This window comes from Ictalurus furcatus, chromosome 13 (assembly GCF_023375685.1).
Source record: "Ictalurus furcatus strain D&B chromosome 13, Billie_1.0, whole genome shotgun sequence".
Classification (NCBI taxonomy): domain Eukaryota; kingdom Metazoa; phylum Chordata; class Actinopteri; order Siluriformes; family Ictaluridae; genus Ictalurus; species Ictalurus furcatus.
Genome location: NC_071267.1, coordinates 7,373,712 through 7,387,477, shown reverse-complemented (window position 1 = coordinate 7,387,477; position 13,766 = coordinate 7,373,712). Strand labels below are relative to the sequence as shown.

Below are 13,766 nucleotides of genomic sequence, written 5' to 3'. Positions count from 1 at the left end.
TTCTGAGCCACTTCATTATCACTCTTGCCTTGTGACATTGTGCTCCATCATGCAGGAAAATGCACAGATTATCACCAAATTGCTCCTGGATTGTTGGGAGAAGTTGCTCTTGCAGGACATTTTGATACCATGTTTTATTCCTGGCAGTGTTTTTGGGCAGAAGTGTGAGAGAGCCCACTCCCTTGGATAAAACGCAACCCCTACACATGGATGGTCTCAGGATGCTTCACTGTTGGCACGACATGGGACTTATGGTAGCGTTCACCTTTTCTTCTCCAGACAATCGACTTTCCAGATGTCCCAAACAGTTGGAAGGGGGCTTAATCAGAGAAAATAACTTTGCACCAGTCTTCTGCTGCACAATCTTTGTACTTCCTGCAGAATGTCAGTCTGTCCTTGATGTTTTTCTTGGAGAGAAGTGGCTTCTGTGCGGCCCTTGTTGACACCTGGCCATTGTCCAAAAGCCTTCGCCTCACTGTGCGTGCAGATGCACTCACACGCACCTGTTGCCAATATTGAGCAAGCTCTGCACTGGTATTGACATGATTCCATAGCTGACTCCTCAGGAGGAGACAGTCCTGGTGCTTGCTGGTTACTTTGGGATGTGCTGCTGCCTTCTTCACTCCAGTTGAACCCCTCTCTTTGAAGTTCTTGATGATCCGATAAATGGTTCTTTCAGGGGCAATATTCTTTGCAGAAATTTCCTTGCAAGTGAGGCTATTTTGATGCAAAGCGATGATGGCTGCACATCTTTTTTGGAGGTAACCATTGCTAACAGAAGAAAATAATGAGTGGAAGCACTTCTTACCTCCTTTTATAGCAATCAGTCTGCTCTCATAATCCAATCAGAATGATAGTGATTTCACCAGAGTAGTACTCCTTGACACTTTCCCATGTGCTGATGCTATGATTAGTGAAATGATGTTTGCTGGTCATTTTGTGCAAGGACCAAAACACAGTGAACTTTGGGGTTTTGTGACAAAGTTCTTTTTTTTTTTTTTTTTTGGCCAATGAAGCTTTTTGCAATTATTTAAAATGCATCTGATCACTCAGCACAATTATCTAGAAACAATGTGAATCAACACCACAACAACTGAAGCAGCAAACTTTGTGAAACACAAAATGTATGTTACTGCCAATACTTTTGGGAACTTTCGGGAATAGGCGGTGTTAAAAAATTGTACTGCGGCGAACCACTAGTGGGCCTCAAACATTTTGGCTTCACTGACTGTTCGACGTCCACCCGTTCTCCCCATGTTTACAGTCTCTGGTGTACCTACATAACTGTGTTAAGGTTGGAACTTTTATTTTGAAAAATTGCTCTCAGCGCCATATTGACTCTGTACCCTGTCGTAACGCTGAATTTTTTTTCCGGCTTTGTTTCCACTGTGTAACATGGCTTTTCAGTGTCAGAGGGATAGTTATATGAAAGAAGTATGTAAATCAACCAGATTGTATATATGTAATACATCTTAAGGTTAAATATCAATTACTGTAGATATTTACTGTTAATGAAATAAATTTCCTCACACACTACATGCTAAGCGGCTAACTCTCTCTCTGTCTCACTACTGGGGGGGTAACTTCATGCCTCTGTTACTTTTTGCAGTTTGTTACGTCGGTGGTGTCCTGTTCGCCTGCCGAACTGAAACTGGACAGCAACAACGGCAAGAAAGAAAAAGTGAAGGGCTTCAATGTGATACTAAAAGACACAATTCTGTTCCCCGAGGGAGGCGGACAGGTGACCATTAATGTGTATTTACACAAAAAAGTAGGGATAGTGAGGTTGTGAATCTGACTTTATATGGTCAGATTTAGTCCTCCTTTGCTGTTATTATAACGTCCACTTTCTGGGAAGGCATTACATTTGATTTTGGAGTGTGGCTGTGGGGAGTTGTGATCATTCAACCACAAGAGCATTAGTTTGTTCAGGCACACTGTTAGAGTTCCAGTTCATCCCAAAGGTGTTCAGTGGGGTTGAGGTCAGGGCTCTGTGTTCACACATGGATTGAAAACACTTGACTCTAATTTCACCTTCAAATTATCCAATCCTAGAGGTTCACTTACTTTTGACACTCACAGATGTGTAATATTGCATTAGTTTCCTCAATAAATAAATGACCAAGTATAATATTTTTGTCGCATTTATTTAATTGAGTTCTCTTTGTCTATTTTTAGGACTTGAGTGAAAATCTGATGATTTTAGGTCATATTTTATGCAGATATGTAGAAAATTCTAAAGGGTTCACAAACTTCCATGCACCACTGTATCTGGTGTTGTATGATCTACATTTACATACTGGCGTCTGATAGGCTCTTACATTTTATGACACAATAGACAGACAGTTGCCTATCACATGTTTAATATTAACTCCAAGTTAGCAAATCTGCTGCAGTGACAGTTTTTAAACTAAGCATGTAAGACACATTTAATAAAGGATGCACCACAGCACTGTTGAATTCTCAAATAGATCTGATTGGTCATTTTCTATAACAGCTCTGACAGTACAGGGTGTCCCAAAAGTCTACCTACATAGGGGAAATTAACACTTTTTAGTCAAATGTAACTTTATTTTCAAAACATTCTCTACATGATTGCCAGTTCTTTGTAAACCCGCATGGAGTCGTCTCTCCCAACTTTGGCTCCCAGTTTGGCAACAGTGTTGTGTGTGATGTACTTGCCATGTTAAGGCCATCGCAACTTTGCAACAGCTTCCCACTCCAGCCATGAGAATGATTTCAGCACGTTTTTTAAAGGATATCTGACAAAAATATAATATTAACTAAGTATGACAATTTGGTAAAAAGTGTTACTTTCCCCTATGTATGGAGACTTTTGGGACACCCTGTAGTTTTAGCTCCAAGGCAAATCACAGGTTTATATTAATGCGCTGTCGTAATATGATTTGTAAAGTGACAGTAATTCACAGGGACTTGTAAAGTGAATGCTGCAATTAAAATGGCTTAAAAATGTGAGTAGTAGTTGATAGAATGAAGTGAGGAGATGATTTGGTATTTTTGGAAGGAAGGGATCTCCTGTGTCAGTACTCTGTAACAGTTAGACATAAAGTTTTCTGACATGATAAAGTCTTCAGGGCGCTTACAAGTTGTGGTATAAGATGAATAAAACACGTTGGGATGTGCCTTTATAGGGAAATAATCGACTCTGGAATGGTGTTATGTGGCCTAATGTGGAGCGGAGTTACTATAACCCCAAATTTTTCAGCACTCTCCAAATTGTTTTATTCCATATGTAGAATAAGCGTAGAGTAAATGACATGTTTTGTTCAGGAGTTTATATGAATGTAACGGTGTGATGTGTGTTTTTATGTATGAATTTGGGACACAGCCTGATGACCATGGACTCATCGAGGATGTGGCTGTGGTGCGAGTGTTGAGGCAGGGAACAGAGGCAGTGCACTTCATCACCTCAGCAATAGAAGAAGGCCGTGAGGTTCGGCTCAAGGTGGACTGGGAGCGTAGGTTTGATCACATGCAGCAGCATTCAGGTGCACATGCAGCACACACACAAACATTTTACTGCTGGTAATTAGCCATGCATTTATATTATAGTGCAAAACTGGCAAATGGTGCATACAACAATAAATTCCAGTCCAGTGTACAAAGTTATATTACAATATTGCAATTACATAATACTGCAATATGTAAAAAAAAAAAATCATGACAGCACGTGCTGTTATAGAAAAATAATCGCCATCATGGTGGTGATGCATCCCATTTCAAAGCAGTAGTTCGTTATTTTATAACCACAACTTATAACTTGTCTTTTTTCTATATCTTAAAGTTAATAAGACAAAAAATAAATACACTGTGTCTAGTTACAGAGAAACCACAAAAGTGCAAAGTCCTGAAGCCTTTCCTGTGATGGAAAATCCTTAACCCTAAGTTATAACTTACCCCTGACTCTTACAAAGATCTAGCACTGGAGACTCTTGCAAAAAATGCTGTATAGATGTCTCCTCAGAGAAAACCTAAAAATAACAATAATTATACACATTGTTAACCCATTTATGCATACTGTTCACCATACAAGTCTAGATCTACTCTCAGAGCTGCTGTTATAAATTATAGATTAATTAATCAATACATTCTGATTGGGGAATTTCATTAGAGTTGTGGTATAAAATGTGTTAAAAATTATTAGCCGCTATGGTTAGTTCCTTTAGTAATGCCATGTATTCTTTCCACAGCCCAACATCTGATCACTGCATTGGCAGACACAATGTTTGGATATAAAACTACCTCATGGTATGAGCCTTGATTCTACTCTTCAGAATGTAACATGTAACATTTTCAAAAGTATTGCAAACCCATTTTATTTTCATTGAAATTTGAACAGCAGTAAAGTATTTATTTTCATGCACCTGAAAGCCATGAGATGTCATGAGAGTCTGTATATGTGTGTGTTAAAGCTTGCATTGTGCTGCAGGGAGTTGGGCCGTCAGCGCAGCAGTATCGAGCTGGATGCGGCCTCTGTGAAGCCAGGAGAGATGGAGGCATTGGAGGATGCGGTCAATGACAGGATCCGTGCTCATGTCCCAGTCAATGTGCGCCTCCTCTCTATAGATGACCCTGATGTTGAGAAGGTGTGTGTACTGTCTCTCCTGGGTAAAAGTTCAGAGTGTGTGCTTTGAATCAAACATGTAATGTGGCAAAGAGTGAAACAGGATATAGATGTGTCTTTCTTTGTCAGACCTACTCTGGGTAGAACTGACTAAGCACTAAAGTGTGTTTGTACACAGGCAAGGAGCAGAGGGCTTCCTGATGATCATGCTGGACCAATCAGGATCATTGATATTGAGGGAGTAGACGCCAATATGTGTTGTGGGACCCACGTGTCCAATCTCAGTCATCTACAGGTTAGTACTCTGTAATAATTTGGTGTTTATGAAGAGTCTTACACCAGTGATACCTGGGTGATGTAGCAAACAAGTAAAGGAAGCAGTCTAAATCATCACACACTTGTTCAAAGACAATTAGTTATGTATTTAGCAGTGATTGTTTTCAAATAGCAACATATCCTGAAGTGTTATATTACTTATGTATCACATAGCATATGCAAGTCATTTTTACATGGTATATGGGGAAGTGGTGGCTTGGTGGCTAAGGCTCTGGGTTACTGATCGGAAGGTCGGGGGTTCAAGCCCCAGCACTGCCAAGCTGCCACTGTTGGACCCTTGAGCAAGGCCCTCTCTGCTCCAGGGGCACTGTATCATGGCTGACCCTGCATTCTGACTCCAACTTCCTGACATGCTGGGGTATTCAAAGAAAAGAATTTCACTGTACGTATGTATATGTGATCAATAAAGACTCATTGTCATATTCAGGACCTATAGTAAATATAACAGTGTGTGAATTTGGGACACAGCCTGATAATCCAATTGTATTCTAGAAATCCAATAGAAGAGATTTTTTTTTTTTATCTGAATCACTTAATATCTACAAGTTCTTTTTATGCTTGTGTAAAGTGATGGCCAGTTCTGTGCTGAAGAAGAAAGTGATGGTTGGAAATACTTTCCTTAGCACTGACATGCTTTTGTCATTGTGCCCTATAGTGTCAACCACATAACCATGCATTTTTTTTTTAAGTGTATCCAACTCCTCAGTGTGGTTAGAGATTGTGTAGTGATTTATGTTTGCGGTTTGGAGCATGTGAAACTGGCCCTTGAAAATGTTGACATCAAACATGTCACTAAAACATTTTGTTCTTTCTTTTCAAGGTGATTAAGATTCTAGGGATGGAGAAAGGGAAGAAGAACAAGACCAACTTAATTTTCATAGCTGGAAACAGAGTCCTGAAATACTCAGAGAAATGCTACAACACGGAAAAGTCACTGACATCGCTGCTGAAGTGAGTGCGCAGAGCAAGCGAGTGCTTTCTGTAAATGGTTCTTTATGCCAGTCATCATGTAAAATTGTGTGTAATAATTCTGATGTGTGCTGTCCCTCAGAACAGGGCCAGATGAACATGTTGATGCCGTGGACAAATTGCAGAAAACTGTCAGGCGCCTTCAGAAGGTAAAACAAACTCAGATTAGTGGTTACTTTGAGACTTTAACAAACTCATTAAACTTATTAAAATATTTTCTTGGCAGAGTAACCTCACTATCCTCAGGGACATGGCTGTTCTTATAGCACAGAACTTCAAGAGCCAGCCAGAGAGAGGCAACTTCTTCAGTTTGCACAAGTACGTGTCCACCTCTACATCTGAACAAAATATTAGTAGTTTTAAAGGATCTTCATATTTCATGTTTTTTTTTCCCCTCTGCTCATAGCAAGGATGGTGACAACGAGTTCATGAACATCATTGCCAATGAGATTGGCTTTCAGGTGAGGTATTACTGCATTTTGATGTAGTAGGGACCAGAAAATACAGTCCAGTACAAGAGAATAGGCATTGGCAATCACTTTATAGAAAACAAACATTAAAACTGTAGAAACCACTTAGTTTTCTCTCAGAAAACTGCCAAAATTGAAACCTACAAGTGTAAGAATGTAAGTTGCTCTTGATCTGGGTGTCTGCCAAATGCTGTAGATGTAAATCAATATTAAAATCAAATCCAAACCAATTAAATGCAAAACTTTATTCTTGACTTTGGCTAAATATGAGGTTGCATACAGGTAAAATCCCTTTGTCAGGAAACAGCCATGGGGGAAAACCCAACGAGCTTTTAACACAACATAATATTGGTTGATGAGTTGACATTTTAAAAGATTAACTGTTAGACACCACCTGAATGAAAAGAAGCTGTTTAGAAGGTTTGCATGAAAGAAGCTCTTCCTTAGAGCAACCTACAATATACAGTTCCTTCACCCAGCATCATTGGAACTAAAGTTATGGTCACATGAGTATTGAATAAAACTTTTTGGTCATGAACATTATCAGGCTATTTGGCTAAAAGTGTGGATTAGACAGAGAAAAGCACTTGATAACCCTTGTAACATCATGTCAGGGTTTTCCCTACCATAGAAAGGCTTAGGCACAGGACCTAATTGTTTTTGTGGAGTGCCTAAGCCAAATGAAAGTAAAAAGGCAATTAGGTGACATCAGAATGAAAGTAAAAACAATGGTGATAGTAGGCTGTACTGGAAAAAAAAAAACGGAGTGGTAGCTTGATCGCTAACGGAAAGGTAAACTGGCAACAGGAATGAGCAAGCAGTGTTGGGACGTATGTTTGTGTGATTGGTCTGGGCCAGATGCAAATCGCAAAGCTAATCAAACAGCTAATGGGATATTTCTCTGTACCATCACCTCGGGATGGTAGTTACAACCATTGATAAGGTAAACCTCAACAAAAAATAAATGAACTATAAACATTTTTTGTTAGGGTGTAATTCTTGTGGATGTGATAGCAACATCAAACTAGCGATAGCAGAGACAGCCTAGCAAAAGTGTAATAATACATGTAAAGAAATTGCTAACCTAGATAACTTGCATAGATATTCATGTACTGAATTAAGTTACGTTTGCCAGCGAAGCTAGTTAGTTGATGTAAGATAAAGATATCTCGACTGAACTAACAAAAACACCCTTCATTCAGGACGCTCAACTGTATTTTGGAACAGTGTTTATTTTTTTATCTTATATATATATATATATATATATATATATATGAAAAAATTCTTTGGCTTGGTAGCTAAATAAAGTTAGGCTGCGTTCACTCAACCTCTGGTCAAAGCGTTTTTTTATATAAAAAAATAATATACACTATAATAATAAACGCTGCTCCAAAATTCAGTTCAGCGTCCCAAATGAAGCTTTGGTATTTTTGAAAACACGGTCTACTCCATAGGAATATTCTGTAAAACAGGTGCTTTTTTGTGTTTTTTTTTATTTCAAAAAAGCATCTAGCGACAAATTTATCTACTTTTTGGGCAAACCTTGCCAACTTCCCATAGAAGAGAGTCAGTATTGCCCTGCAAGCACGAGGTCCTGCTTTCTCGCTGCACGTACATCTCTCTCTCTCTCTCTCTCTCTCTCTCTCTCTCTCTCTCTATGGCTACTGTTCAGGAGAGGAGCAGCACATTCAGTCGCTTCCAGTTTTCTCCTAGTGATAATTTTACATGTAAATATAGCTGAAATCACAGCACAGCTGTTATCTTTAACTTCTGTGTATGGGGATTTTGTCAGATGACTTTATGGTTATAAAATCAGGATTTTAGCAGTGCAGAGCAGCAGCTTGGAAGTGATTTCTGGTTAACATGTAGTCTCTTGAAGGTTGCGTTTCAGTCACTATTTCATACTGTTACATTTTCAGATTATTGTCGTCCTGAGTGTAGTGAGTGACTACGTTTACATTAATCTAATTATTATCCTTATTCTGAATAAGACAATACTCTGAGTAAGGTGTTTACATGAGTTGTTTTTAGAATCTTCCTTTCATGTTCAAGTTGTACATGTTATAGAACATAGATCGATTAATGGCACACATCATTACGTCCCCATGCCACACCGTCCGACGTCCTACAAGTATTTCGCCTACTATACAGCAAGTATGCGGTTTCAGACGCAGCCATGTCTCTTGTTTACCGTCAAACGTTTGACCACTGCCGTGTGTGTGTGTCCTGTCGCAAAATGCGGCAAAAACTCCCACACAACGTTAATAGTGTGATTAAGGTGTGTACATGACTGTAATGCACTTTGATAATGCGACTAAAATAGGAATACTCCACATGTCTTAAGTAGATTTTGTTTACTTCGAGTATGACTTTAGTCAGATTACGGTAATCAGAAATCGCTGTCAAATGGTAATTTCTTAATCAGAGTATTGTCTTAATCGGGTTAATATTGGATTATTGTTGTCCATGTAAATGTATTGACTGTCTTGCTGCATAATCCATTTGCACTTGAGTTTTAACTTACGGACTGAAGACCGGACATTCTCCTTTAGTATTTTCTGGTTGAGAGCAGAATTCATGTTTCCCTCAATTATTGCAAGGTGCCCAGGCCCTGAAGCAGCAAAGCATCCCCACACCATCACACTACCACCACAATGCTTGACCGTAGGTATGATGTTCTTTTTGTGGAATTCTGTGTTTGGTTTACGCCAGATGTAATGGGATCCCCGTCTTCCAAACAGTTTCACTTTTGACTCGTCAAGCCACGGAGCATTCTCCTAAAAGGTTTGAGGATCATCAAGGTGTGGTTTTGCAAAATTGTGACGAGCCTTAATGTTCTTCTGGGTTAGCAGTGGATTTCACCTCGCCACTCTTCCATGGATGCCATTTTTGCCCAGTGTCTTTCTGATAGTGGAGTCATGAACAGTGACATTTATTGATGCAAGAGAGGCCTGTAGGTCCTTTGAAGTTTTCTTTGGCTCTTTTCTGACATGCTGGATGAGTAGTTGCTGTGCTCTTGGAGGAATTTTAGAAGGTTGGCCACTTCTGGGAAGGTTCATTATTGTGCCGAGTTTTTCCATTTGGAGATAATAGTTCTCTCTGTGGTCCTTTGGAGTCCCAGAGCCTTTGAAATCGCTTTATAACCCTTCCCAGACTGATGTATTTCAATCACCTTCTTCCTCATAATTTCTGGAATTTCTTATTTTTGCATAGTGTGTTACTGGGTAAGACCTTTTAACCAACTTCATGCTGTTGAGAAAGTTCTATTTAAATGTTGATTTGATTGAACAGGGTTTGCAGTAATCAGGCCTGGTTGCATCAAGTCCAGCTCAACTCTATTATAGATGCAGTTTCATAGATTTGGGGAAGTTGAGTGTGTTATGCTGCCCTGTGAAGCAGCATGTGTAGCAGTTCAGGAAAAAAAGATGTGGAGGTTGTCTTTACATGTCTCTGAGGAAGCATGTATTAGCCCTCACCCTCCACAATTGGTAGATGATGTGTGATAGGGGAGAGTTAGCTAGTGGGTGGTAATTAGCAAGACAAAATTGGGGAGGGAGAGATTTGTTCCCAGAACATTTTAGGAATCAAAGATTCTTATGTGGATACTTAGAAAATCTTTCTGTAGAACCCGGTGTGTAAGGGTGAGGAGGAAGAATTGGGAGGAAGGTGGAATTCTAGTCAGGGTTTCTGCTGGTCCTTAAAAAGTCTTAAATTCCTTAATGTAAAAATAAGGCCTTCATTAGCATTAACATGTCTTAAATTCACATTTGAAAGGTCTTAAAAATGCAACCGAGCTGACACCATAAAAAAAATTTAAATTATATTTTCGTTCGTTGCTGTTTGAAATGGTAAAGCCATGTGACTGTGTCGCACTCAGTGTGTGTGTTGCTCATCAGTGTTTTAGAGCGGCTCAGTTCACAGTAAATGCCGCTCCTCACCAACATCATCTCTGTCTGTGCTGTGAGTTTGAGTCGCTTTTAACGTGCATTTAGACACGACACGCACCAGATTCACTTTGGTTTTACGTTAGTGTAATCTCTAACAATTTTGTGGGCAAAGGTTTACAGCATTTCACCTGACGGGTAATGAGAAGTGAATTTAGAAAACTGTTGCCAACTAAACGGAGGTCTTCCTGCAGTTTTCCACCAAAGTAAAAGCCACAAGGTCTAACACATAAAAGTGAATAAAGTTAAAAATATATTACTATTGTTATATTACTATTTGTATCTCCAAATAAAATTTGTATTATTATTATTCAGTGCAGTAATATTATAAAAGAGCATTACCCTGGCATTAAATTACAACAAAACTCGTAAACACTCTTGTGTGGGGGTTTCTAATACAGCTGCTGAGGGAGCGATGGTAAATTTGACATATTTTTCTCTTCTAACTGTCTGTATATTTTTTCCTCTTTTGGAAAGTCATGGGAAGGAAATACTGGATTTTTTTATTTTTATTTTACTGTTGGAGCAAATGGTAATACAAAAAGGGTAATTACTATGGTGTCCCATATACCTTTATAGAAGTTTACCCTGCTATAGTTTACTTAAACCCAGAAATGGATGTGTATGCATCAACATAATCCATTATAGCTTATGTATCGTGTAGTATGATTTAAGTGACGTTCAGGTCTTAAAATCTTTTGGAAATGTCTTGAATATATTATTAAAAAGTATTACATTTGAAGTAGGTTTGTGCAGGAAGTAAGTCTGGAATTACCGATGACTCATTTCAGGCTGTTCAGAATCAGTTCTTTCTTTTGGGACTCAATAACTCCATTTGTCATGCACTTTGATTTTTGAAACTTTGCAGACTTTATAGCAAACTGCTATATAACACACTACAGGAAAGGTAATATCTAAAAAAGCATAATAGTGGTGTTTTAAGCTCAAAATATCACCCACTGAAATTGATAACTATTTTAATATACATATTAATGTTTGCTTATATTCATTGTGTGCACCAGTAATTCTGGAGTTTAATTTCCCAACAGTTATGATTTGGTCTTTGTGTGCAGGACACAATAATTTTTCTGACGGTGGGGGAAGAGAAAGGAGCAGGACTGTTTCTCCTTGCAGGGCCTGAGAATCTCGTAACTGAAGTTGGGCCACGGTAATGCAAATAACCACCAGGTTTTCTTTATGAAAAAAGGAAAGGTAGAGTGACTTTACTAGTAACTGACAATAACATGGATTTCTCCTTTTGCTTTATGATGTGACTCAATGTATAGTTTTTAAATTGTTTTGTTGATGTATTTCAGAAATAAATGTAATATATGGTTCTCTCATTGGATGTCACACTTCAAATAGAGTTGATAGTGTTCTCATCAATTCAGTACTAGTGTCAGAGTTATTCCACAAATTAAGTGAATTAACTAGATGACGGATGCTGTTATTAAGTCAAAAAGTCCAGCTTTGTTGCATAGTCTTAAACATGAATAGGCTAATGGACTCTTGCTACTTGAAATAGTTCTGAGCCGATGTGCTAAAGCTGTTGTGTCTGTGTCCACACAGAGTAGTGCAGCTGCTACAGGGAAAAGGTGCAGGAAAGAACGGCCGTTTCCAAGGCAAAGCCAACAGCCTGGCGAAGAGAGCCGAGGTGGAGGCTTTGCTGCAGGAGCACAGCCGCCGGCGCACTGCAGGAGAGGAGTGACAGATGAACAGATGGATCCTGGTGCCCTCGCTGCCTAAAGAGCACATGAAGCTTCAGCTGGACTGACTACAGCCAGCTCTTTAAACCGCCATTATGACAATTTATTATTCTAACAATTTTGCTGACAAATTTTCGGTTATTTGTTAATCTTGTAAATCTTTGTTAATCTAAGTTAAATCAGGTTTATTTATGAATTGTATTTAAAGCAAGAAAGTCGAATGCGCTGTTAAGTTTATTCAATCAACAGGACAAAACACACAGACGCACACACGAAGCCGAGGCAGATCGTTTCCATAGATGAGAAATATTTTGATTGAATTGTGTATGTCAGTGGTTTTCAAAGTTTGGGGGCGCCCGGGGGCGCCCGGGGGCCCTCAACAATTTGGTGTGCCCATCCCTCCCACTAGTATGTTTTTTCTTTCTCACTCTCAGACAACCACACACACACACACTCAATTCCTAATGTTATGTTAAGATGTAATTATTAATAAAAAAAAAAAAGGGGGGGGATATATTCAGAAGTCTGTGTTTTTAATATGTTTTAAAGACATCTTGCAAAAGGAGGGCCTTGGTCAAATGTTAATGCCATTTGGGGGGCCTTGCCCTGGAAGAGTTTGGGAACCCCTGGTGTATGTTATAAGCATTTATAGCACAGCTCTGTTGATTTCTCAAATTGGTCAAAAGCTCTTGATTAATTTTCAATAACTGCAGTTTGGACAGTAGTGCTGACTGTAATAAATCACAGGTTTATAATATTGCACTTGGTGTAGTACATTATTGTGTCTATAGTAACAGCTCATACACAGGGACTTGTATGATGGACCAGCTACAGGCTAATAATAAATGGATCAAAAATGTTATTTAAGAAAAACATGTAGCTGTTGATATGGTGAAGCTTTCTGTAAGGAGATGTTTACTATCTGGGGTGTCACGGCAAGTTCTCAGCCAGGAGAAGTCTCCAGGACAGAGGACTTTGTGCTTTCTGGTTTCTTTCAGGAGGGAGAACAAAAGAGAATGATTGTTTCAGCTGCTATAACCAGTGTTTGGTGTAACACGTTACTGTAATCTAATATTGTTTTTTGATACCGCAGTAATGTAACGCATGTTACTGATGTCAATAAAATTACATTACTTGCATTACAAATTTATTGTTAAGAAAACAATATTAAGTAAAATGCTTTTTTAAAATAAACACGTTTTGCCACGAAGATTTTTTTCTTCAGCCACGAATAATTCTCCACTTGGAGTGGTTTGTCAATACGTAACTGGACGTCAGTAAAAGAAAACCACCTGTAATTTTATATCTTCAGTGAATGGAGGTGAGACCAAGCAGACAGGGTTTACAGGAAAATACATGGAAACACTCGTGTCTTATTAGCTGACAGCTCTCAATTCTGCCAAACACTAGCTCACAGTCAGTGTGAGGGAACATTTATATACGCTGCATTTTTTTAAACCAGTAAAGGAGTTGAAATTGAAACAGTAACATCTTCTGATGCTGAGCAGGAAAACAAGGTGCGTAAATGTCTATATTAGATCCAGTTTACATGAACATGATCTGAGCAGGGCGTAGGAAAGATAATGTGCATCGCATGGCACTGTAGCAGCTAAACTCATACAATGACCGTGCCTCCCCTTGGCTAGCAAGACCAAACTAGCCTAGTTAGAAAAGTTTTAGATTTTATCGGTCTGGTAGTCCTACAAACAGTGACAACAACACCCGAGGCAAGTGTCATGATAAATGATAAAATGAG

At 38.9% G+C, this 13,766-nt stretch overlaps 1 protein-coding gene across 1 annotated transcript; it reads left to right on the top strand.

Annotated features, from left to right (window-relative positions):
- Positions 1-695: 695 nt before the first annotated feature.
- On the top strand, positions 696-12,518 carry aarsd1 (alanyl-tRNA synthetase domain containing 1). The gene is made up of 12 exons (XM_053639980.1): positions 696-1,434; positions 1,610-1,741; positions 3,350-3,509; positions 4,212-4,269; positions 4,451-4,607; positions 4,764-4,880; positions 5,742-5,872; positions 5,973-6,039; positions 6,117-6,208; positions 6,297-6,351; positions 11,378-11,472; positions 11,874-12,518. Exons 1-12 carry the CDS (start codon positions 1,396-1,398, stop codon positions 12,010-12,012), a joined length of 1,242 nt encoding a protein of 413 aa, XP_053495955.1. The 5' UTR covers positions 696-1,395; the 3' UTR covers positions 12,013-12,518.
- The last annotated feature ends 1,248 nt before the right edge of the window (positions 12,519-13,766 follow it).